The sequence below is a fragment of the Vulpes vulpes genome, chromosome 2 (genome assembly GCF_048418805.1).
Source record: "Vulpes vulpes isolate BD-2025 chromosome 2, VulVul3, whole genome shotgun sequence".
NCBI classification, from domain to species: Eukaryota; Metazoa; Chordata; class Mammalia; order Carnivora; family Canidae; genus Vulpes; species Vulpes vulpes.
In genome coordinates, this window is record NC_132781.1 from 55,279,897 (window position 1) to 55,305,676 (window position 25,780).

The 25,780-nt window shown below is 49.4% G+C and overlaps 1 protein-coding gene across 8 annotated transcripts in view; it reads right to left on the reverse strand.

The window, feature by feature from the left end:
- Nucleotides 1-666: 666 nt before the first annotated feature.
- The window catches only part of SLC25A25 (solute carrier family 25 member 25), a 35,952-nt gene continuing 10,838 nt past the window's right edge, over nucleotides 667-25,780 (reverse strand). The window contains exons 1-11 of one of the 8 annotated variants that reach the window (XM_026009385.2): nucleotides 18,484-19,352; nucleotides 8,735-8,861; nucleotides 8,561-8,648; nucleotides 7,901-7,936; nucleotides 7,540-7,651; nucleotides 5,968-6,126; nucleotides 4,245-4,397; nucleotides 3,839-3,946; nucleotides 3,573-3,740; nucleotides 2,858-3,008; nucleotides 667-2,755 (exon numbers count right to left, since the gene is read on the reverse strand). In XM_026009385.2, the coding sequence (XP_025865170.1) occupies nucleotides 2,571-2,755; nucleotides 2,858-3,008; nucleotides 3,573-3,740; nucleotides 3,839-3,946; nucleotides 4,245-4,397; nucleotides 5,968-6,126; nucleotides 7,540-7,651; nucleotides 7,901-7,936; nucleotides 8,561-8,648; nucleotides 8,735-8,861; nucleotides 18,484-18,702 (1,506 nt within the window). In that variant the 5' untranslated portion in view covers nucleotides 18,703-19,352 and the 3' untranslated portion in view covers nucleotides 667-2,570. Of the gene's footprint in view, nucleotides 2,756-2,857; nucleotides 3,009-3,572; nucleotides 3,741-3,838; nucleotides 3,947-4,244; nucleotides 4,398-5,967; nucleotides 6,127-7,539; nucleotides 7,652-7,900; nucleotides 7,937-8,560; nucleotides 8,649-8,734; nucleotides 8,862-11,056; nucleotides 11,300-11,321; nucleotides 12,053-18,483; nucleotides 19,370-25,780 lie in introns of those variants that run through there. The other 7 variants (XM_026009387.2, XM_072748517.1, XM_026009383.2 and 4 more) reach the window with 7 other exon arrangements.

Consider the following 25,780-nt stretch of genomic DNA (forward strand, 5'->3'; position numbering starts at 1 on the left):
AGGAGTTTGGGGGGGGGATGTAATTTGACCCAGGACAAGTGGTATATACCTCTCAAACCTGGACACACTTCTGTGCCTCCCTACAGTCTCTGGATGCCACACCCCCTCCTGGGTTCCCCCAGCTGCTTCCTAGTCTGCTGCTGCCCTGACCCATGGTGCCTGGGGCCATGAGGAGACAAAGGGTGGATAGTTTTTTAATGAAAACGGCATCTGCACTGTCTTAAGTGCTGAAGAGAATGCCACAAACGCATTCCCTGCCTCAGAGGCCTCATCCCCTCCTGGGAAGACAGACAGAGAACAAACCGAGAATGCCAGGTGGGGCTCTTCAAGACTCTAAGTGTGCAAGTGTGTATGTAACAGTGAGGCTGGGAGGGGGGCAGCCAGCGAATGGACAGCACAGCAGCGTCTGCAGGTGCTTCAGGGGTAGGGAGTGATCAGCTCCGCCCAGGACAGACTTCAGAGAAGGGCTGAGAAGGACCACCAGGCTCCGGTGACCTGGGCAGAGCACCCCAAATCCTACAAGCACCCACTTTAAAGAGGCAGTGCCTCCAAGAAGCCGGGAGAGGGAAGCTTTCTCATTTTCTGATGGCAAACATGGATTCATCTTCTAACACGCAAAGCCCCCCACCCCAACAAGCCCATATCAGAAAAACCATGGCTCTGTCATCAGCTTTGAAAACAACTTTATTAGAAGGCTGTTTTTTAAATGACAACTTCCAATCCTTTCTTAATTTGCTTTTTCACAAATTCCAGTTATCGCTAGATTTATATATAACAATTTTTGCATTGATCTTTGCATCCTATTTGAATTGTCCTCACCAGGCCGTTCTGGTGGAATGGAAGTGCGACCCTGAGAGTCGCAATCTGACCAGCATTGCTGAGCAGGGGTCGTGGTGGCAGGAAAGGAGGGAGCCCGATTCACAGGCAGGAGGGCGGTGCTAGCCGCCCTCTCCTCTCCTCCGCACCCCAATCTCACAGTGATAGGACCCTTGGCGCTTGTTGTGCTAAAGGATGAAACAGATCCTCCGAGCCCAAGAAATGATGTGGACCTCCATCTTTGATGGAATTGAGATTTCTGCCACTCTTCCTGCTGCTGGTCAAACCCTCAGACCCTAAGGCTTCCTGGGTGTGAACCCTGTCCCAACCTGCCCACAGTCCTCTTCCCCTGGCCAGGGCCCCTCCCGATCTGACCCTTTTTAATCTGTCGCCAGTTCTGAGGAATTTCTTTGGACAGACTTGACGTCAGTGTGGCCAGTGGCGGGAAAGGTCACTCCCACAGCCCCTCCTTCCTCTCCCCACCCGGCCTGGAGGGTGTAGGGAAGGTACAATCAACCACAAACATAAATATGAATACAAAATGAACTTGAAAATGACAGGCTATTAATTAAACAAATCTATAAAAATAGTTAGGACATAACTCTGTTCAAATAAATATGAAATAAATAGGCTCCAAGCAGTGACACCCTGCATCAGTGGAATGTGAGGCTGGTCCCACTCTGCCCCGATTGGGATCCAACAGGAATCCCCAGGGGCTCGGAAACAGACTTTAATGCCATCAGCCAGGCTCTCAACCCCCTTTGTCTCCCTCTGGAAGCACAGAATTTGCACATTTGTCCAGCTTGTCCTTCTGAACAAAACCCTTTGCCCAACGGTACATAATTAAGGCCTTGAACACCTTCTCCTCTCATTGGGGTGTGCAGACACTGGGCAGCAGCTCCCTTCCAGGAACTATGTGATGGCCCCCTGCTCTCATTCCAGGGCGGGCACGGGGAGCTGGTTCTGAGCTGGTGCCAGTACTGACAGTCTGGGGACAGCACCAGGACAACCCTGGCAGCAGGAGCAGCAAGGCCCTCCACATTGCAGAGGCCAGTACTTGCCTTCCGTGAAGCCATGCACTGGGTCGCCAGGCAGCCAATGGCGGGGCTTGGCCTTGCCACCTGCATGCACACACACATCCAGGTGCCCATCTGTTGGTGAGCTCAGAGGCCAACAGCAGGGCTCAGAGGAGGATGAGCAAGAAGCCAGACTCCTCCCTCTCCCCGGCACAACCTAGCCAAAGGTGACACCATAGGCCAGAAGTCAAGGTGTGAGGCCCCCATGGACCGAGGGGAGGGGAGCAAGCGGTAACATGAGGAGCGGGCTGGCAGCCTTCCTCCTACCATATCAACACAGCAGCAAGGAAGGAAGCAAGGTGGGCATGGGGTAGATGCCCAGCAGGCCAGAGAGCAGGGCTTGCGGCCGGTGGTCTGGCTGCCAGAGGGAAGAACTAAGCCGGCTCTGGGCTCTGCTATCTGGCAGGCACCTCAGGAAAGGTCTGGAGCTTGCGTGCCTGTGCCCATGTCCTGCTGGCCCCGGGAACGGACGTGGTGGTCGGCCAGAGTCAGCAGGACATACCCGGTGGGCCTGCCAGGCCCTGCCCCACTCCCTTGCGGGCACATCCCAGGCTTTTCACAGCTTGGCTTCTGTCAGCTTAGTGTTGGCACATTCACAGAATGGATGGCTACACATCCCGGGGCTGCAGACCCAGGATCTGGGAGTCCGCCGAGCAAGCACAGCTGCCCCCCGTCCCGTCACCGAGACTGCACACCCAGGGTGATCTTCAGGTTCTCATAGACCACGTAGCTGATGCTCACAGCTGGGATCACCTTCATGAAGTTAGGGGCCAGCCCCCGGTACAGGCCAAAGGCCCCCTCGGTTCGCAGGATCTGTCTGAAGAGGCTGCTCATGGTCACCTCTGGAGCGCCCTCAATGGAGGCTATAGTGAGAGAGGCACCATCAGAGGTCTGCCAGTTCTGCCCTGGAGCCCAACCTGCCCGGGGACACAGGCCTCTGGGGACTGGCCCAGAACCAGCATTACCTTGGGCCTGCATCCGGGTCCTGACCAGGGCCAGTGGGTAGCTGGCCAGCTGGCCACAGGTGCTGGACATAGTGCCACAGGCCAAGAGCACAAACACGCCAGGGTCTGCACTGTTTACCGCATACCGCTGTAGCCAGGCATTCTTGAGCGTCTGGAGGGGGACAGGGGGACAGGGGTGAGCCAAAATGCCTGTGAGGCCCAGAAAGAGCCTATGAGGCAATAAGAGACAGGGGTCTGGGAGTGGGGACACACAGTTACTGAATCTCAGGACGCATTTCCTTATCACATGGCATCCTCGAGGCTACTGTAACCTGACTCGCTTGGCCTGCATGCCCTTTGTTTCTGCTGTCACTGGGGATTCCTGGATGGGACAGGGGGTGGGGATGAGGCAGGGGCAACACCCACTTCCCCACCCAGAGTCTGACTGCTGTGGTTTCAAGTCTGCTGGGGGCCCAGTGAGCAACCCTGGCCAGAAATCAGTCTGGTTATCTGTCCACTTGAGTCCCTGTCGGTGGAGAACCTGGGCGGTCCCAGGGACAGGGAATGTGACAGGAGACCCCTGCAATCAACAGAGGAGTCTGGAAGGAGACACTGTTCCCTGCTGCAGCCATGCCCCATGTCTATCAGGAGGTGAGAGCAGGTGGGGGGGCCTGACTAGGAGGAGTTTCTGGGTCTCTGCTGCTGGGTCAAGGGGCCTGAGCCACCAGAGCCTCACCTCATAGACGGCTAGGTCTATCCCAGCGTAGGGGATGATCCCCAGCATGTTTGGAACGTAGCCTTTGTAGAAGGCGGCCATTCCCTCTCTGGCTAGGATCTTCCTGGCACAGTCCAGCATGCCCGAGTACTGGCCTGTCTTGCGCAGGGCCATTCGGGTCTTCAGAACCTGGAGGACCCGAAAGAGTGATGGTAGTGTGAGCATGGTCCACTCCCCACCCTCAGCCCCAAGGGCACTGACCACTCTAGGACCGAGGGGGCCCTCACCTCCATTGGGTAGATGCTACTCTGGGCGATGGCCCCAGCCAGGGACCCTGCCACAAGTCTCTCGTGAATCCTCAGAGTCTCCTGGTCACTCCCCACAAGACGCTTGATCTAGAACAGAGAGCACATGAACCGATATAGCCCAGAGACCAGCACAGCTGCTCCTGCTCCACCGTTCCTCCCAGAGCCAAAACCTGGTGCCTCTGGAACACCCGTCACTGCCCAAAAATAGAAGTAACTGGCCCACAGTGGAGCTGGCAGCAGACTGGGGGCTTGTCCCAGCTTCCTGCCTCACCCTGCTGACCCCTCAGTACAGTGACTGGCTCCACGTTCCAGGGCATCAGCAGGGCAGGGAGGCTCAGGAAGCAGCTAACGACTGATGACTCTCCCTGGGAAGCTGGGTCCTTACCTGCTCGTAGGCCATGAATTTGATGGCTGATTCAGGGGCAATTTTGAGGACGTTGATGCCATTGCCCCGCCAGAGAGATTTGGCCCCGCCTTCTCGAATCATCTGGGTGAACCCGCCCACAATGCACATGTTGTTGCTGCGGGAGGCGTGGACCTAAGGAGGGAAGGACAAGCAGTCAGAAAATCCTGCAGCCAGAGGGATGCCATCAGGGCACAGAGAGCCTCTACTACAGGCCAACACAACAAGGTCAGCAGGCAGCTCTCTCCTCTTGGTGTCCTAAAGGGTAACTGGGCACTGGGAGAATTAACCATGGCTACCCGGGTTCTTCATGGCACCTGCCGCGTGCCAATCACCTCCACGACCACTACTTTAAAAAAAAATTTGTTCAACTGAGCCTTTAACTATGGAGTTTCAGACACGTACAAAAGTGCACAGTATTGGGGATCCCTGGGTGGCTCAGCGGTTTAGCGCCTGCCTTCGGCCCAGCGTGTGATCCTGGAGTCCCGGGATCAAGTCCCACGTTGGGCTCCCTGCATGGAGCCTGCTTCTCCCTCTGCCTGTGTCTCTGCCTCTCTCTCCCTCTCTCTGTGTATCTCATGAATAAATAAATAAATAAAATCTTTAAAAAAAAGTGCACAGTATTATATATTGGGCTCTCGGGAAGCCATAATCAGCTCTGATAATCATAAAACCATGGCCCATGGAAGACTGCACACTGCCCCCACCTCTGCTGGATCAATTTAAGGCACATCCCAGGTACTGTGAGTCCATCCATGGACAACTTTTCATCTCTCCAGCATTCCTGGGAATTCAGTTAGGAAAAACAAACTGATGAAGCAATTTGTTCAAGCCTCTTGGTTTCTGCAGAGGAATGGAAATCCTGGCATTGAAGTGACTTGCCCAAGGTCACACAGCTGTGGGGTGGGACCTAGTCAGGTTCTAAAGCTCTTCTCTCCAAACCATTACGCTGCCTCTCCACTTCTGCATGAGAAGGGAGCTCATTTAACAGGCTTCCCACCAATGCCAGCTCAGGAGGGCAAGGCGGGGAGGAAAGGATGTCACTTTTTTTTCTTTTCTTCTCAAAAAAAATTTTAGGTAGTTACCACATAATGCGAACTTGGTTTCTGGAGTAGAACTCAGCAATTCATCACTTACACATAACACCCAGTGCTCATCACAAGAGGATGAGCTCGAAACACAACGCTAGCACCTATGCCAAGAGGCGTGTGTGTGTGACCAGCCATGTTCAGGCAACACTGAAGTCCGACAGGGCATCCTTGTGTAGGCCAATTTCGCAAGCCTGTCCCTGACGTGCACCTAGCTTATCTCTGCCCTGTGGACGTGGAGTTGGGCGTCTGGCCAAAGTAAAGGTGTCTGGGCCAGGTGGGGGTCTGCTCGCACTTATCCCATGTGCCTGCACAAGATGTACCCAAGGCAACAGGTTCCTGCCATACCTGGTTCTCACTGGCTTTACCTGTCCACACTTCAGCCCTTTAATGTGACCCCTGGCTTTTGTGCCCCGGATAAAATGAAATAAGCTCTGTGCAAAGGTACCCCAGACCTGGATCTTATGTTGCCCTTGTCTGAACAATGATTCCAATCTAATTCACTGGGGTTAGAAAAGTATGAGCCCAGAGAGCACAAGACACAGGAGGAGGAGATCAACCTACTGAGGACCCCTGGGGTGGAAAGCCAGTGGTCTGAGGCCTGTTTCCCTACATACCTGCATGAGCACCTTGAGCCTGTCCAAGGGCGCCGTGCAAGTTCTGGATACAGCCCCCGCCCCGCCTCCAGCCACGAGGTGTCTCCACCACATCCCGGTCTGCCTCTCCTCCACTGTGAATTCATCAGGGACTGTCAGATTCTCACCCACATCAAAGATCTGCAAAGGAAGACCAGCAAAGATAAAACAAACAGGCTCCTGACGTTTGCAGCCAAGCTGCTGGCAGACAGCTCAGTTCATAACCTTCCACCATCTAGAATGGCCAGGCCCCAGGGGCCATACGGTGTAAGAAGGCCCAGGGGAAGGAGACTGGCATGCCCCTTCTCGTTTATCTGTGAAGGTGGCATAGCTCTGGTCCCTGTCTAAGCCCTGAAGAGGCCCAGGGAGAGAATCTGAAAGCCTAGGGAGAGAAGAAAGTGGTTATACAACCATTTGGATGGCCTTGCAGATACCTGCCCACGGCTCCTGCAAGAACGGCTTACAAAGGCATTTCAGTTGAGGATCACCAGACCGCCTGTACTGCAAGGGTCAAGTCAGGGGTAAAGATTCTGAAACCCAATGTGTAACCAGATCACGCTGGCAGAACATTGCACAAGGCCTCGGCAAATATCAGAGCGCTGTGATGCCTATGTAACAGCCGCTCTCCTGGGCAGCATTTCGCCTGGCCACAGCCAGCTCTGCTCCAAAGCGTGGGGCACCGTGCTGGATTTCAGCTAGCTGGAGAACCAGGCGTGCCCTGAGGGTAGGCCCTGCCCTGGGCACGGTGGGAGACAGACCAGAGGCACGCCCCTGGCCTCCCCTCCCAGAGTGGAGAGTCTGGGGTGGCTAAGATTGCAAATAGGGTGGGTGTACCCCGAATGAAGGGGCTCAGAGGTGGGGAGTCAACATGGCCATGACCAGGGAGGTGTGGATGTGTCTTTCTGTTTTTGTTTTGTTTTTTTTTAAAGATTTATTTATTTATGATAGTCATATATATATATATAGAGAGAGAGAGAGGGGGGCAGAGACACCGGAGGAGGGAAAAGCAAGCTCCATGCCGGGACCCCAGGATCGCGCCCTGGGCCAAAGGCAGGCGCCAAACCACTGAGCCACCCAGGGATCCCCGGATGTGTCTTTCTGAACAGCAGCACTGACAGGGGTGAAAAGGCAGCATGTACAGGACCACAGGGACATTTCCTTTTGACAGAAAGGACACACAAAATGGGGTGGTGGGGGAAGAAACTTAATGGCTCTACTATTTGCTGTCTGTGGAGTGACCCTGCTGCCCAGGGCGCACACGGGCTTTGGGAGAACAAGCAAGATTGGGGCAGGGGTGTTTGGAGTAGACCTGAAGAACAGGCAGCGGGAGGGCATCCTTGGCAGATGGAGGCCTGCATCTGGGAAATGGTTAGGCTGCTCAGGTTGGCTGGTGTGTGGGATTGCGGTGGTGGTGGGTACATGTGGAGGGCTCTGCGGGGCTGGTGGAGTTGTGGACAGCCTTTTGTTGAAGGAGGCAAGCTGAAAACCCTACGTGCATCTCCACGGATGCCGCAGGACCGGACCTGCCTTCGTGTCCCAGGGCACAGGACTCACCGTGGAATGCTTCCAGTACAGGATGATCTCAGGGATGTTTTCCACAGGATGGAGGAGGTGGTAGTCTCTCCATTCATTCCAGTCAATAGTCATTGTGCCATTCTTATCCATGCTGTAAGGCAAACATATGGTTGGTTGCCCGGGGGGGAAGACAGGCCGGTGGGTCAGCTGCACACCCCCCCTCCCAGCAAGCTAAGGGCAGGCGCTGGGCCAACGAGGAGACCATGGGCGGTGTCTCTGTCCCAGTGAAGAGGTGAGGTGGCTCTACTTTGCACAAAAACGGGAATTTAATGGCCCACAAGAACCCCACTCAGATCAGGCACAGAAGGGAGGGAGTCACCGGGGTGACACGGATACTTACTAGGTGACAGGGCCCCAGAAGTGGCCCGTTCGTATTCTGACAGACAGACAAAGGAGGATGCAGAGGAGAGAGGAGAAACACAGATAAGTGCTCTGAGCAGATGTTAGTGAAGCAGGCACACAACCACAGCATGATGCCCGGGGATGCCCCGGGGATCTGGAAAGGTGCACGTGAGAGAAGAAGCCGCTCCTAAGGCCAATCTGCATGATTTCCTGGTGGGGACACTATGTTCTCCCCTGGGACCAGGGCTCCCCCATGAGCTGTCTCCAGGCAGCACATCTGATTACAGGGTGGAGGAAGGTCAGTATTCTCAGGAAGCCCACCCTAAATGGGGTGCTGCCCCTGGAGCCCCTTCCCCACTAGGCAGAGAGAGTGCTCCTTGCTGGCCTTTCACCCTCTTGAAATCTCCCCAACTAGTCTCTTCTCTTCACGGGTCACTGGTGAGTGGGCATGCTTCCAGGCGATTTGTGACCCTGGCCTGGAAGCTGGGGAGCGGCTGCTCTTGGGGATGGGCTACCTTTCCATCACGTCAAACCACCTGAAGCCAAAGTTCAGAGAAACTGGGTCAATACAGTGAAGGGCACCACAGAGTTTGGTCCAAGAAACTCTCTTTCATCACATGTTTGTTAAACCAAAAACAGAAGCTGACTAGGCTCTCACCTCTTGAGAATCTTTTCCGCCTGCTGTTCGGATATCTTTACTCCTAGGTCCCGCAGGGACTGCATGATCTCCTGAGCATCGATTCGTCCTGTAACAACAAAGGCTTCATCCAGGGGCCAGGCCCATGAGAGGTCTGAGACCCGGGTGGCCGTGGACTCTGGAGGGAACACTTACCATCATTCTTCTTGTCCAAACTCTTGAATACCAGCCTCAGCTTCTTCTCGTGATCTTGTAGATAATGGACAAACTCTTCAAAGTCGAGCTGCCCATCGAGGTCTTTGTCTCCAGCTTGCACGATTTTCTATAAAACAGAAATTGAGGTTTCTTCCTTTAGCATGTACCCCAGCTTTTCCTTGTCCCTCATGGTGCCTCGTTCCCCAGGACACAACTGTGCTAACCCAAGGACCGAGGTGGCTCTGAGGACCTGAGAGGCTTGCTCTGCTCTATTCCCAAAGCTACCACTTGGATCCCCGAAGGCCATCCAGAACCCAAGTGAGAGCCCACCTTGCTTCCCTCACAAGCAAAGAGGAGAAAGGCACCCCCAGGAGGAGCCCTTCAGATAGAAACCAGTGCTGGCCAGCTTGGCACTTTCTCATTCCAAGTATCCTGAAGACTAGCTTGCACAACCAAGGTCAGTTGTGTGGCTCCCCTGCAGCACTGTCCCTGGCACCAGGCCTCAGCCCGTATGCTCTCTGCCCAAATGTGGGGACGGCCTTGGACGGTCCAGATTCCATGAGGAATGCTGTATCTTGCTCTTTTTATCCCTAGAAGTGGCACCGGCCCAAGAACCAATGGGTGACCAGGGTAAAAAGGTATGGGGGCAGAGCTAGCTCCTGCCAATGCCTGCAAGGCAGAAACACTGCCAGAGAACCCTGGTAAGAGCCAAGGGGGACTATTCTTGGGCATGGACATGGGCTTGATGGCACTGCTGGCCTCTGACTCCTAGGGAACCAGATGACATCGCCAACCTCAGCCCACTCAACCAGGCACTGAAAAGCAGGACAGCTCTTCTTAGCAGTCCTGACCCAAGAAGGCTTGAAGAGACCCCTTGAAGAGAACTCTGTGCCTGTCCTCAAAAGTGAGCTTTGTTCAGCAGCCGCAGTTTTACACTCTCAGCCCTGGAAATTCTCCCTATAAGGAGGGAGCAGCCCTTGGCCTGTGCCACAGGGCCTGCTAAAAGCTTTACCTCTGGTAACCTGCTGAATCCTCTCAAGCAGCTCTAGGAGGCAGGTACTGTTATTTCCCCCATTTGTACAGAGAAGGAAACAAGCTCAGAGAAGTTAAGTAATTCATCCAAGGTTGCACAGCTAGGGAAGTTGTGGGTAGGATTCAAGCTGGGCCTGTCAGACTGTACCTCCCTGGATATCCTGCTGCCACCCTAAAAGTTAATCTCAAGAAGGTGGGTGACACACATGAGTCACTGCAACCCAACAACACCCCAAAATCTGGACGGAGACTCTCCTAAGGAAAATGGGGATAGTCTTCCTGCATTGCCCAATTCTCTCAGTGAGAACCACGTTCACTAGTCACAAACCAGGATGGCTTTAAAAGTCTCTGAGCCAGAGGGTTTGGAAATTGATGGACCACTGGCTGGCTGGTACTCTCCAATGACTACAATCATGGTTACTCTCTGAACCACCTGATGGCCCTTTGTGACTGCTCAGCCACTAAGGGTGCAAGGAGGAGGCCTGGACAGACACCATGTCACTTAATATGATCCAAAGAACAACGCCAGGGGTGTGGCTGGAATGTGAGATAAGCTGGCACATATTTTATCTGTTATCTGGAGTTAACTTCCTGCAGACATTTGTGCTCTCAGCCAAGAATGGTACAAATTACATATAGGGTTATTATTCTAGATTTATAGCAGGAGTGGAAATAGAATCTAGGAGGCGAATGCTAGGCATTGAGCTTTTTGGTATCCAAGCTGCTCTGCCACCAACACAATCCACGTGCCTTAGTGGGGTGGGTGTCTTGTAATATAGAAAACCCAAGGATGTGTTCATTGCAGCTGATTTCAAGATATTCTCAAAGACCTTGCTTCTACCTCAGAACCACTAGATCTACTTTCTGTCTTCTTCCTAGGATACGCTAATCACCATCCCTGGCACACCATCTAACCCCCACTGCCATCATGAGCACCGGAGGACAGCATGAAATCTGATTAACAGAGAAGTCAGAGGAGGCCCTTTTAGGAGGCAAGGAGTCCCTCACAGGCTCTGGAGCCATTTCCCCATCATTAAAATGTGATTTCTGCTGCCTCTCTGCTCCCAAGGGAAGCTAGGAAGGTTCCCCTCCCCAAGGCACAGCCAGGCCAGCTCCAGCCTCTGCAGCTCCAGTTCCAACTCCTGGCCTCCAACAGGAGCTTCTCTGCCTCTCCCTCCCCCAGCTCTGAGAAATGGTCCCACAGCAGCCCTGTACTTCTCTGGAACTCCCACCACTCCACCCCATCCCCGGCTCCCAGCAAAAGAACTCCTTTCCATCTCCCACAGGTACCTTCCCTGTAATTCCAGCCTTCCTTCCTTGGAAGTCATAAGAAAGCCAGTCATTCCCGTGACATGACATAACCCTTTCCCGGCTACAGCCACATGACAGCTGGGGAAAGAACTCGCACATTTCCGTCATTCTTGCCCTGTGGCGGGGGACACGACGACGACACAGTTCGCGCATGCGCACCCCTACCACCACTCAGGCATTTGCTCAGCCGGCCCGACCCGGCTCCCCGCCCCGGGCTCCCCGCCGCGGCTCCGCCGCTCCAGACCTGCTTCCACTGGCGGTAGGTGGAGAACTCCTGGGAGGGGATGAAGACGCTGAGTTTGAAGATGGACTTCAGCTCGGCGGGAAGCCCCTTGGACTCGAAGTACTGGAACTCGCTCTGGGTCTCCCCGATGAGCGGCACGTAGAGGCAGAGGCAGAGCATGCTGACCGGGATTCGGGATTCGGGATTCGGGATTCGGCGCGCAGCCGCCGCCGGGGAGCCAGGGAATGCTGCCCGGGCGCACACTCGCTTCAGATAAGCCGGGGCGCAGCTGTCATTGGCTGCTCCGGCCCTGCCCTTTTACTTAATTGCGAAAAGCCGGCCCAGGGGAAGTCCTGCCCACAGCCAATGAGCACGGCCCCCACCTCCAGCGCCAGCGGAGGGGTGTAAAGATCAGGGCTGACGTCACCCGCGCCCCGAGTTAACTCTTCGGAAGCAGGCCGAGAGATCGAACTTTCACCCTTCGTTGCCAACCCCTCCAGATGAACAAATACTCCTCAGCATATTTTTCCACAAGGTCCCCAAACGCGTCACGCCGTGGTTTTCTCCCCTTAGTAAATCATTCCCAGCAGAAAAATAATGGATGTACAGACTGAGTCGATGCTCGCTGGAGAGGGGCCCAGTTTAGCTGTGAGGGTAGAAGCTGGGGAGCCGGGTGCCCAGCCTTCCTGGAAGTAGCCCCAAGGCGGGCTCATTCATCCGCAGGGGAGTTGCCCCTGAACTGACTGAGCCCTGGACTCTGACTGCCTGGGCCAGCCGCCTTCCAGCTGGCTCCAGTGGCCTTCTTTGGGCCATTCCGTGATGTGAGCACTTCAGCAGAAACCCATTCCCCTGGGGTTTCCCGTGAGGGTCCTGCAAGGACCCTCGCTAAAGGTGGTTGTGCTGAGGGCCTCCCGAGGAGATGGGGTCAGCCAGGCCCTCACAGAAGACTCCAGACAGCCTTCAGAGCCCACTCTCAGAACACCTGAAAGTTCGGTATAGTCCTAGCTTTCTGGCCTAGGTCTGTGTTAATCAAGCAGTTTTAAATTTTGAATTAAAATGAAATGAAATTAAAAATTCAGTTCCTGAGTTGTGTGACCACGTTTCAGGTACTCCATAGCCACATGGACTCTGAGCATTTCCATCACACAGGAAGTTCTACTGGGCAACACAGCTCCAGAACACCCCTTTTAAGTGAGGATGAGAGAAAATCTCAGGTCCTGGAAATTCAGGATTGGGTCCTCATTTATTTTTTTAAAGATTTTATGTATTTATTCATGACAGACAGAGAGAGAGAGAGAGAGAGAGAGAGAGAGGTAGAGGGGAGAGAGAGGCAGAGACACAGGCAGAGGGAGCAGCAGGCTCCATGCAGGGAGCCCGATGTGGGACCGGATCCTGGGCTGAAGGTAGCGCTAAACCACTGACCCACCCGGGCTGCCCTGGGTCCTCATTTAAAGGTGATCCTGGGACACCTGGGAGACTCAGCAGTTGGCTCAGGGCATGATCCCGGGTCTCCGGGATTGAGTCCCACATCGGGTTCCCTGCATGAAGCCTGCGTCTTTCTCTCTCTGCCTGTGTCTCTGCCTCTCATGAATAAATAAAATATTTAAAAAATAACTAAATAAAGGTGATCCTCTCCTGGCCAGCCTACCATCTCCACGTCACCTCTTGCCCACAAAAAGTGTCAAGAGATTCATGCTGCGGAGGCAGACTGCGTCACAAAGATGTTCCTTCTATATAGTGTACCACTTCCTAATATAGACTAAATCTCACTACTGGGATGGATAAAAATGGATGGTTATAATTTGGAAATAACCAAAGTAAAAGGAATTTTGTAATTCACTAAAGAGCTTTTTTGTTAAAAACTAGAAAAAATGATTTTAAAATAAGATGTTGGGGCGCCTGGCTGGCTCAGTCGGAAGAGTAGGTGACTTGATCTCGGGATTGTGAGTTCGAGCCCCATGTTGGGTGTAAAGATTAAATAAATAAAACTTTAAAAATATAAAATGAGATGTTGATGCTTACATACAGTATTATGAAACATTTTAATAACTTACATGACATTTCAGCCCTTCTAAAAGAGATGTGATGGGGCAGCCCTGGTGGCACAGCGGTTTAGTGCCGCCTGCAGCCCAAGGCATGATCCTGGAGACCCTGGATCAAGTCCCATGTCAGGCACTCTGCATGGTGCCTGTTTCTCCCTCTGCCTGTGTCTCTGCCTCCCTCTCCTCTCTCTGTGTGTGTATCTCTATGAATAAATAAGTAAAGTCTTAAAAAAAAAAAAAAATTAAAAGAGATGTGATGGGCAGCCCCAGTGGCTCAGTGGTTTAGCGCCACCTTCAGCCCAGGGCGTGATCCTGGAGACCTCGGATCAAGTCCCACGTCAGGCTCCCTACATGGAGCCTGCTTCTCCCTCTGCCTATGTCTCTGTGCCTCTCTCTCTCTCGCTGTCTCTCATGAATGGATAAATAAAATCTTAAAATAAAAAATAAAATAAAAAAAATAAAATAGATGTGATGATGAGTCTATAAAGACAGGTCTTGGACTACACTGGGGAGGATTCGATGAGGAATCTAGAGGCAGCTTGGATTATCCAGATTTCTGCTCAGCCTCCACCCAAGTCCATGACACTCATCTATCTCTTCAACTGCCCCATCCAGAATTTCTGGTTCAGGGGTATTTTCGTATATAACTTATCTCTGTTACTGGGGTTCTTGAAGGCAGAGGCTATTGGCTTTGAAACTTTGTATCTTGACTTGGGTCATGGAGGGTGCTGATACAAACAGCTTCTGAATGAGTGAAGCCAGTGGCAGCCCTTCAAGATCCAGGAAACAAACATGACCACTCTTGATGAAGACTTAAAGTGTGTTCTCCTGAGCGTCTGCAGTTGTCAGGGTATTTTATCCACCTCAAGAGGATCACGTACTATTTTTATTTTAAAGGAGGTTCACATTTATAAGGGCACCTGGCTGGCTCAGTGGGTAGAGCATGAGACTCTTGATCTTGGGGTCGTTAGTTCGAGCCACATGTTGGGTAGAGAGAGTACCTAGCTAAATTTTGAAATGGTGATCTTCCTTTGTTAAATTATTCATGTTTGCCTCTGAAACAAAAATAAGTTAGAGATGTTGAAATATCTCATTTCAGTGATGACTGCATTCATTCCAATACAATAGGACAAATATTTTGACTGAAAAAAATAAGTTGTTCAACTTGGAGATGTTCATTTCCTAATAAACTATTTTTCAAATAATTATGGTAACTGTACCACTGAATTTTTCTTTGTGTACTATTGAGTTTTCTGACCCATTTATAGAACAAATGTAAGAAGAGTAGATAATAACAAATAAAAGTAAAACCTATATTCTATACTTTGGGGAAAACTTTATAAAGTATTATCAGATAAGAGCAACTGTTTTCCAGGAAAAAAAAAAAAACAAAAAAACAAGGTGAAATCCTAATTATAACAAAGCTCATTACTCCACAGACCAATGGCATCATGGGGTCAGGAAATGTCCTCTGACAAGCTCTGCATGTGCTTAATCAAATGTTATTTTACAATGCTAACGTTAATTCCATTCCAACGTTAATTCTAAAGGTTCAAACTTATTTTTATTGTGCAACTGTGATGGAATCCAACAGAATGTCTTCATTGGGCAAATGTGAATTGCTATTTGCTTATTTATTTAAACCACTCCTCCTGAGTCTCATAGGTCATGCAGAATTCCACTTTCAAACAGAAACTGGAAATTCTGCCCAAGTGAACCAATCTCTAGGCACCTGGGATCCATGGTAAGTGCTGTATCCCTGGGGTTATAGACAGCGGGGCACGCAGGGGCTCCTGGGGTTGCCCCTTAATCTCTGAGATGAGCAAAAGGACTTAGGAGAGGTGACCTGGTTTGCCCAAGCCCAGAGCCTGTTTGCAGCAGGGCTGAGCCTCACCCAAGACCCAGCTCTTGTTACATCCACGTAAGACGGCACCCAAACCTGACACTGCCAAAAATATTTTAGAATTCAGTTTCCAAAAAAGCCCATACGCCTGATACTGAGAATTACAGTAAGCCATACTTCATATTAAAAGGTGGCAGGTGTGTGGGAAAGGTGTGACCCGAGCAAGTTCAGGCTTAGGCTTAGCTAAGAAACGACACAAAAGCTGATATGGGTTACAGCTTCTGAACGCGCATAGGAGAAATAAAATAGGAAAGATTAAATCAAGGTTGTGTTCAGTTCCTCACGATTCACACCAGTGCATGGTGTCACTTGTTGTCCCTCTCGTCCTGTTGTGTACCATTCTTTTCTGCTCTTTTTACTTATTCTGATTTTGTGACCCAGATCTACTTTCGCTGGTCTCTTCTGATGTCCATTCCTGTAACAACTAGCACACAAAACCAATGACAGCAACTCCAGATCCCTGAGGATCTAATGGTTATCAGGTTCCATTTCATCCGTAATGTAGAAGTTCCTCTCCTGAGCATCTCAGCATCTTGTCCCCCTCGAATCTGCCAATACCACAAGTTGTCCCTGGTTCTACCACTCTGGTTCATGCCCTAGGACAGGCACTTCCTGTTAAGTGCTGAATACCTTGAGTAAGAACAGGGCAGGTAGAGTACCTTCGGGACTGTAGCATTAGGTCATAAGGTATCACCCCCCTCCTCTGCAATGACTCAGACCAAGCCAAAAATATTAATATGCGAAGAAGCCCTGCCAGCATCCGGCTCTTCTAGCCGCACCCACCCATACGGCTCTTGAACCTCATTTGCTGCTGTGGCCAGAGTGTCATTTGATGATCAGGTTGCCATGACAGCCCAGTGTAGCAGGTTTCCAATGAAACCTGCCTACACTTGGTAATTAGACACACAATGAGCAAAATTCTCTGAGCTTCTGAGAAGACGGCCCCTTGGGATTTGCAAGCTTGAATGCTGCTGAGGGCACCTCCCACTCCACACTAATGGCTTTCTTCTCCAACTGCAGATTAACTGTAAGACAAAGATAAAGGGGAGAACTGGAACAGTTCCTAGAATAAAAAAGCCTGCAGGAACCTGACTCCCTGGCAGACATATTTCAACGGAGGAAGTGAGAACAAAACAAAGTAGTGCAGCTGGGGAACTGAGGAGCTAAGGACCAGGGGGCACGTGTCTATAAGGTTTCCGCAGTCTTTTCAGGGAGACAGTCAGCGAGGCCAGGTCCCCTCAGCCAGTGATCACAAATCCCAGACCCCACCTTTCGGAGTCACTGGAGCTGGTGGGCGAGGCCACGCTCTGTAGAAACATGCTCTTCCAACTGTCAGTTGAGACACAGAAATGGTCCTGCTATTCCCAGGTCCCAGTTTGTCGGCTTTTAAAGAGTCCACACTGCCCAGGTGTGCTTGTTCTCTTGCTTCAAACCAAAGAGGCTGATCTGTCTCTCTCCTGGGGCTGTCCCCACCCCCACCCCCTGCCAGCTGATCCACATCTCTCTTTCTTGGGGAGAGTGGGTTAGTGAAAGGTCTGGGTCTCCGTCTCAGCCCCATGGCCCTGACTGGCAGGCCAGGAGTGAAGCTGTTCAGAACATGAAGTCCTGATACCAGGACACCCTGGGGAGGACCCTGGGGAGGAGTAGGGGGGGAGGAAGGCTGGCAAGAGGTGACGGGATGAGTTTGGAAAATGGTTCAGTTTATTTATTTATTTTTAATTTTTATTTATTCATGAGAGACACAGAAAGAGGCATAGGCAGAGGGAGAAGCAGGCTCCACACAGGGAGCCTGATGTGGGACTCGATCCCGGGACACCAGGACCACGCCCTGGGCCGAAGGCAGGTGCTAAACCCCTGAGCCACCCAGGGATTCCCAAATGGTGCAGTTTAATGATTAAAATCCAAAGCAGGTGAATTTAAAAGGGAGCCAGCCAGCCAATCCCTTGATCCCTTGCCCGTAAGGCCAGCAGATCTGGAAATAAAAAAGCTCACAAAGGAGAGTGCCATTGCCATTTCTGAGCTCACCCCAAGATGACAGAAAGATAGAAAGTGACAGGGCTCGAAGCACACCTCAGGCGAACACAGACTCTGAGATCCTTGCCGACCAGGACAAGCCCAGGGGAACTGAGGCTTCTCTGCCAAGCTCACGCCTAAATGCCCACAGAAGCTGTTGGCATCAAAAGTACCTCCCACTCAGCCAAGGAAAATGGAACACTGAATTCTTTGATGTAGCAATTCAATTCAAGCAACATTTCTGGGGTAATCTACAATGTGCCAGACATGGGGCAGAACCTCTTTCCCTCTTCTAGTTGATTTTTATCATGACAAATGAGAACAGATTCAAAATAACCGAAACTCAAGAGGTCAGCAAGGTTGCCCCTAGTGCTGGCAGCAGAAATCCCAGGCGAACTGCACTTTCTGTTCTAATCCTGAGAACACGACCGTATATTAAAATTGCTTTCTTAAGGGTAGTGAGGCCAAGTACAGGGCCAAAGTTCCACACAGATTCAGGTGAAATCTCATCTCTACTCCCCGTAACTGTTTAATCCTGGGCAAATGACTCAACCTTTCTGCACCTGTTCCCTCATCCATGAAATGGGGGTGCTACCACTTACCTTGGCTTTCGTGAAGATGATCTGAGATAACCCACACTCAGAGCATGAGATGAATGGAAGGCTCTGGCACTCAGCAGACCCGCAGACCCTCGAGGGGCACTGGCCTCAGTACCTTGAGATTCCAGCCTTTCCTCCGACTCCTCCTCCCACTCCCTTCCTTGCAGACCCAAGGCAAGGGGTCTTGACCTTAGGGATGCAGGACAGGCTGGCCCTCCCCAGCTCCAGGCAGTTGGGTTCAACTTTGAAGATCCTCCCTGCATTGTTCAGACAGGCTAAGACATAAGACACACTGTAATAGTTTGTCTCTTCCTTTCAAATGGCTTTCTGGGGCCAAACCGAAAAATCCTAAGGTAAATCCTCTATTGCCTTCAACCTTCAACCTTCCTTCCCCAAATCGCCACACTGAAGCAGTCATGGCAGGCTGATAAAGCTCTTACTGTGGCCACAGGAAGATTCTAGACTGAAGACTTGAGCTTCTTCATTGTCTAATATTCTCCCCAGCCTCCAATACCAAACTGATTGATTTCTAAGTCCTTGCTTCCTCCCCACACTCCAGCTTTTTTCCAGGAAACCGATCCTAGACCAGCCCCTAGAGTAGGAGGTCTTCTTGAGGTTGCCATTACCTTAGGAAAATGCTCTGCAGGTCCGACCACCAGCAAAATGGTGGGTCTCTTTTCCGTGGCCTCAGCCTTTCCGTCCTGTTTCCCCAAAAAGCTTGACATCTGGTCTCCCCGAGCTGGAGCCAGGGTGCCTGTGACTTCATTATCCTTCCCCTCTCTGGAGCCTTGGCACCCAGCCCTAGGGAGAAAGCTAGACAGAAAATGCCACAGCATCTGCAACATCACGGCTTCCTCTCAATGTCGCGGACGGTGACTGTTCACTTTTGAGGAGGGATGTGACCACAATACCAAGGATCTCTGGCTACACGGTTGCTTGAAAGACTAGCCTGGGGAGTTGTAAGGCTGGATGCTCTGCATGCAGTGGCTGTTTCCTGCTTTTTCAAATTTGCTAGCACTGCTGTCCTGCCTGACCAGAGAAGTAGCTCCCTCTCAGCGCCGCCGCTGGGTTGCTGGCAATGAGAGCAGCTGGAGCTTCTTCAATAAAAACTCACTTTTGCAGGTGGACGGTGATCAATTGTGTGGCTTTTTTCAAAAAGGAAAAAGCAATACCCCGGCTGATCTCTCCTGGCGGCAGAAGCAACTTGGAGCTCCCAAATATTCAGCAGTCCTCGCTCCACTAATGATCATCACACTAGCGAGGACCAGAGTACCCCTACCGCATTCTCACTGCAGCAGGGCGCGGCCAATCACCTCTGCCGACACTACCCAGTTCATTATCCCAACCGGCAGCGCCTCTCCAATCACAGGCGGCCGATTCCCTGCATGCATGCGGCCGGCAGCTCTGCAGGGAGGTGCTGATGGCGAGCTCCAGGCTCCAAGCGAGCCTCCCACCTCGCAGAGTCCTCCCTGCGCTGGTGCCCGCCCGCAGGACCCCAACTTCCTTCTCCCCGCCTGCTCGTTTCCGGGACGACATTCACCATCAAGGTTAACATGATCGACGGCCCTGGCAACACTTCCTAACACATCTAGCAACATTTTTCTTTGCTCTGTTATCCCATTCTCTCCAACAGAGCGGAAAACAATACCCGCCATACCTGCACTTACTCTCCCCGAGTCTTCCTCTACACCATGAGCTGCTTGGGGACAGGAACCAAGTCACTCATGTTTCTACCGGTAATACCCACAACCAGCACAGATGAAGTCTGCAGACTGGGATTGAGTCTATGATCATGAATAAAAGGGAAATAATCTTTGGTTATGTTTCTTAATTTGCTAGCTGCAGTGACCAATATCCTTCCAAAAGTCACCGTTTGATATGGTGTTCACAATCATTATTTTAAAAACACAAATATGGGGGGCACCTGGGTGGCATAGTCGGTTGAGCGTCTGACTCTTGGTTTCCATATTCACGGTGATCTCAGAGTCATGAGATAGGGCCCAGCAACAGGCTCCTTGCTCAGCTAAATAAATAAATCGTAATAAAAAAATGATAATAATAAAATAAAATAAAAACACAAGTATGAGGGATGCCTGGGTGGCTCAGTGATTGAGCGTCTGCCTTTGGCCCAGGGCGTGATCCTGGAGACCTGGGATCGAGTCCCACATCGGGCTCCCGGCATGGAGCCTGCTTCTCCCTCTGCCTGTGTCTCTGCCTCTCTCTCTCTGTGTGTCTCTCATGAATAAATAAATAAAATCTTAAAAAAAACCCAAAAAAACCAAATCACAAGTATGAGACAAGTTTCACAAACTGTGTTAGAGAGTGGAGGGAAACATGTACCCTCACACTCTCATAGCAAGAGTACAAATCTGTACAACCTCTCCAAAAGAGTATGTCAGTCTGATTTTTTTGTTACATTTTAAAAGCACAAACCCATTGACACAGCAATTCCACTTTTAGCAATATATCCTGCAGATATATTTGCTCTTGTGGGAAATCACATATACATTTTTACGATACATATGTGATAAAATACAAGGATATTGTATTTTATCAAGCAGCCCTGTTTATAATAGTGCCAAGTCTGGAAGCAACTTCAAGTCCTTTACAAGAGGAGCAGGTAAGATTCTGGCACACCCATACATGGAACCCTACAGAACTGTTAAAAAAGAATAAGGTATGGGCAGCCCCAGTGGCGCAGCGGCTTAGCACCTCCTACAGCCTGGGGTGTGATCCTAGAGACCCGGGATCGAGTCCCACGTCTGGCTTCCTGCATGGAGCCTGCTTCTCCCTCTGCCTGTGTCTCTGCCTCTCTCTCTGAATAAATAAATAAATATTAAAAAAAAAAAAAAAAGGTGTCTCTACCTACTGTTAGGAATGACTTGAAGGTATCTTTTTATTTTTATTTTATTTTAAAATTTTATTTATTTATTCATGAGAGACACAGAGAGACGCAGAGACACAGGCAGAGAGAGAAGCAGGCTCCATGCAGGGAACCTAATGTCCCAGGTCCGTGGGATCATGCCCCGAGCCAAAAGCAGACGCTCAACTGCTGAGCCACCCAGGCGTCCCTGAAAGTATCTTTTGAAATGAGAAAAGCAAGATACAGAAGAAAAGAGATGATATACTGCCATTACATTTCAGTGTACATATGACAAGTAACTCTGGAAAGACACACTAAAAATTGAAGAGATGGTTTAGGGCACTTGGGGGCTTGAGGGGAGAAAGGCAGGTAGATTTCTTTTCAATGCATAGCCTTAGATCTTGTGAAACTGAATCATACGCCATGTATGACCAGGTAAGCATACATATGTACATACATACAATTACTTAAAAGATCCCAGGTTTAAATCCTGGCCATCCCTTACTGGTAGTGTGAATGATCTTGGGCAGTTACTTTAGTTCTCTGTACTTTAGTATCTGTATGTGCAAAATGGGCATAGTAAAAGAACTGTATTGTTACTTCATAGCATTGGTTAAAAACTAAATTAGATAAGATACATAAAGCTCTTACAACAGTACATACTAGGGGCTCTGGGGTGGCTCAGTCAGTTGAGTGTCTGACTTGTGGTTTTGGCTCAGATCATGGTCTCATGGGTTGTGGGATCAAACATGGTTCCATGTTCAGTGGGGAGTCTGCTGGAAGACCCTCTCCCTCTGCCCCTCCCCTCCCTAAAATAAATAAATAAATAAATGAATAAATGAATAAATAAATAAATAAATCTTTTTAAAAAACCAGTACATGCCAGCTATTTTATTTTTTAAAACATTTTAAGTGGGGATCCCTGGGTGGCGCAGCGGTTTGGCGCCTGCCTTTGGCCCAGGGCGCGATCCTGGAGACCCGGGATCGAATCCCACGTCGGGCTCCCGGTGCATGGAGCCTGCTTTTCCCTCTGCCTATGTCTCTGCCTCTCTCTCTGTGTGTGTGTGACTATCATAAATTAAAATAAACAAATAAATAAAAAAATTAAAAAAAAAAAAAAAAACATTTTAAGTGGGCAGCCCAGATGGCTCAGTGGTTTAGCGCCACCTTCAGCCCAGGGCCTGATCCTAGAGACCCCAGATCGAGTCCCACATCAGGCTCTGGCATGGAGCCTGCTTCTCCCTCTGCCTGTATCTCTGCCTCTGTCTCTGTCTCTCCCTCTCTGTGTCTCAAATGAATAAATAAATAAATAAAAATCTTTTTAAAAAATAAAAATAAAAAAATAAAACATTTTAAGTAATCTCTATACCCAAATGGGGCTCGAACTCACAACCCAGAGATCAAGAGTCACATGCTCTACCAACTGAGCCAACCAGGCACCCCCATACCAGCTATTTCATTATCATTATCTAGAAAATGACTGTGAGTTCATGCAATTCAGTAGTTTTAATAGCAAAGAAGAGTCAGCCCAGAGTCCAAAATCCTACACAAGTAATCCTTTGAAGATGGGTCTTGTTTTTAGGTACCGAAGGTCTGGTGAATTGCACATGGCAGTGTTTTGGACTCCCATCTGCAAACACAAGAGAAATCTCTAATGTAGTAGATTTCTAGCATTTCATTTAATGGACTCTTCCATTCCACAGAACTGAGTAAAAACTCAGGGGTTTCGAGCCAAGATGGAATAATAGGGACTGATTCACCTTTTAGCCCATAAGCAACAAAATACAGTGACTCCTGAGAGATCCATGCAAATAAGACAAGCCCTGCAACCGCCCCAGATTCCTGGCTGGAGTTTCCAGGCTACAGTCTAGGAAGTGGGTACCCAGGCAGAGCCCAGCAGTCTCCCCATGCTGAAGGCAGGGATCTGGAGGATCAGGGAGGCCAGGGAGCCAGCGGAGGAACAAATATCAGGGAGGAAGGAACTGCATAGATAGCAAGCTCTGGGGAGCTGCTGAGGGCCCCCTAGAGTCATGATGCATTCATACAAGGAAACTGCCTGAGGGTGGGAAAAGAACCATCAAAGGCATCCTGTTCCCACCAGCCAGAGTGGAAAACCTCATAATATAGGGAGGTTCAGGGATGCCTGCCTGGGTGGCTCAGTGGTTGAGCATCTGCCTTTGGCTCAGGTCGTGATTATAGGATCCTGAGATTGAGTCCCAAATCAGGCTCCTTGTAGGGAGTCTGCTTCTCCCTCTGCCTGTGTCTCTGCCTCTCTCTGTGTGTCTCTCATGAATAAATAAAACCTTAAAAAAATAATAATAAAAAAATAGGGAGGTTCAGGAAGGGTATGCAGAGTACTTTGCCTAGTAGTGGGGCAAAAGTGGCCCTAGGCTAAATGTTATTCTGGCACCAAGAATAAAGCTTTAAGTTTATTTTTATTATTTTTTAAAGATTTTATTTATTTATTCATGAGAGACACATACAGAGAGAGGCAGAGACACAGGCAGAGGGAGAAGCAGGTTCCATGCAGGGAGCCCGATGTGGGACTCGATCCCGGGACTCCAGGATCACTCCCTGAGCCAAAGGCAGACGCTCAACAGGTGAGCCATCCAGGCAACCCAAGAATAAAGCTTTAAACATTAAACAGCAAGCTCTGTAGGGTCAAATAGTTTCCAAATAACTGCATCCTAGAATAAAAGCTCAAGAATAGGGATCCCTGGGTGGCGCAGCGGTTTGGTGCCTGCCTTTGGCCCAGGGCGCGATCCTGGAGACCCGGGATCGAATCCCACGTCGGGCTCCCTGCATGGAGCCTGCTTCTCCCTCTGCCTGTGTCTCTGCCTCTCTCTCTCTCTCTGTGACTATCATAAATAAATAAAAATTAAAAAAAAAAATAAAGCTCAAGAGTATTCATAGGAGGAGTGCCTGAGTGGCTCAGTCAGTTAAGCACCTGCCTTCGGCTCAGGTCATGATCCCAGGGTCCTGGGATGGAGCCCCATGTCCGTGTCTAGCTCCCAGATCAGTGGGGTATCTGCTTCTCCCTCTCCCTCTGCTGGTGTTTATACACATGTGCACTCTCTTTCTCTTCATGATTGCTCTCCCTCTCTTAAATAAAAAATAAAAAGAATATTTGTAGGAATATGAGAATATCTAGCACCCAGCAAGATAAAATCCAATTAAAAAAAAAAAAACAGGAATGTAAAGAAGCAGGAAATGACCCATAATGAGAAATCAGTTGAAACTGACCCAGAGGGAGGCTTGGGTGGCTCAGCAGGCCACCTGGGTGGGACAACCACTAACATGTTAACATGAACTGGAGTTCATGAGGGTAGGGACAGAAAAAACATTTAAAGAAATAATGGCTAGATTTCTACTCCCAACAAATTCATTGAATACTACAAATCTACAGATCCAAGAAACTTAACAAACCCTCAACATAAGAAATATAAAACAAACTACACTCAAACCTATCAAATTAAATTTCTGAAAACCAGTGATAAAGTGGAATATCTTAAAATCAGATAGAGAAAAAAGACCCAAACATACAGTGGAACAAAGATAAGAATGACGGGGGACTTACCATCAGAAACTGTTAACTTAGAAAAACACCTTCCACAAGGAAGGAAAAATAAAAACTTTCAGGGTTATGAAAGCTGAAAGAATTTATCACCAGTAGATTTGCATTACATGACATGTTAAAGGAGTTATTCAAGTAGAAGGAAAATCTAGATTTATACAAAGGAATGATAAGCACCAGAAATGGTAACTGTGTAGGAAAATATAAAGGACTCTTTCTTTGTTATTTAAATCTCTTTGATCCCAGGACCCCAGGACCATAATCTGAGCCAAAGGGAGACGCTTAACCCACTGAGTCACCCAGGCGTCCTTAAAAGATAGTATCAAAGTGAAAGTAAACCAATGTATTGTGGGTTTATGACATATGTAGAAATAAAAATGTATGAGAACCACAGTACAAAAGCTGGGAGAAAAAAAAAAAAAAAAAGCTGGGAGAATAGAAACAAAAGTACAGTTGGTCCTTAAACAATGCAGAAGGTTGAGGCATCAACCCCTGAACAGTCAAAAATCCACTTTTGATTCTCTCAAAACTTAATAGCCTACTGTTGACCAGAGCCTTAATGATAACATCAATAGTCGATTAACATATATTTTCTATGTTCATCTGCTTTTGGCTCAGGTTGTGATTCCAGGGTCCTGGGATCGAGACCTGCATCAGGCTCCCAGTGGGGAGCCTGCTTCTCCCTCTGCCTATATCTTTGACTCTCTCTGTGTGTCTCTCATAAATAAATAAATAAAATCTTAAATAAATAAATGATTTTATTTATTTGAGAGAGACAGAGAGAGAGAGAGAGCATGAGCAGAGAGAAGGAGAAGCAAACTCCTTGCAGAGCAGGGAGCCCGATGTGGGGTTTGATCCCAGGACCTAGATCGTGACCTGAACCAAAAAAAAGACGCTTAACCAACTGGGCCACCCAGGCACCCCTGTATTTTTTTTCCCCAAGAAATCCACATAGAGAAGTGGATCTGCACAATTCAAGCTCATGTTGTTCAGGGGTCAACTGTATACTAAGATTCTTAAACTATTTAATATAGTACCAGTTAAAGTAGGCTGTGATTAAAGTTGCATGTATATTATAATCTCTAAAGCTACCATAAGAGAGAGAGTTGGCTCATAAGCCAACAAAAGAGACAAAATGGAATCACAGATCATACTCAATTGACCCAAAAGAAGGCAGAAAGGGAAGAATAGACACACACACAGAAGACAAATAGTAAAAAAAAAAAAAAAAAAAAAAAAAAATAGCAAGATGGTAGATTCAAACCAAACCATATCAGTAACAGTAGGTACAGGTGGTCTAAACATCCCATTTAAAAGGTAGAGAATGTTAGATTGAATTAAACAGGCAAGATCTAGCCTATGTTACCTATAAGAAACACATGTTCTTGTACCACATTATAGAGCCTCAAAAATACATGAAGCAAAACCAACAAAACTGCATGGAAAAGGAGACAAAATTATAGTCAGAGATCTTAACATCCTTCTT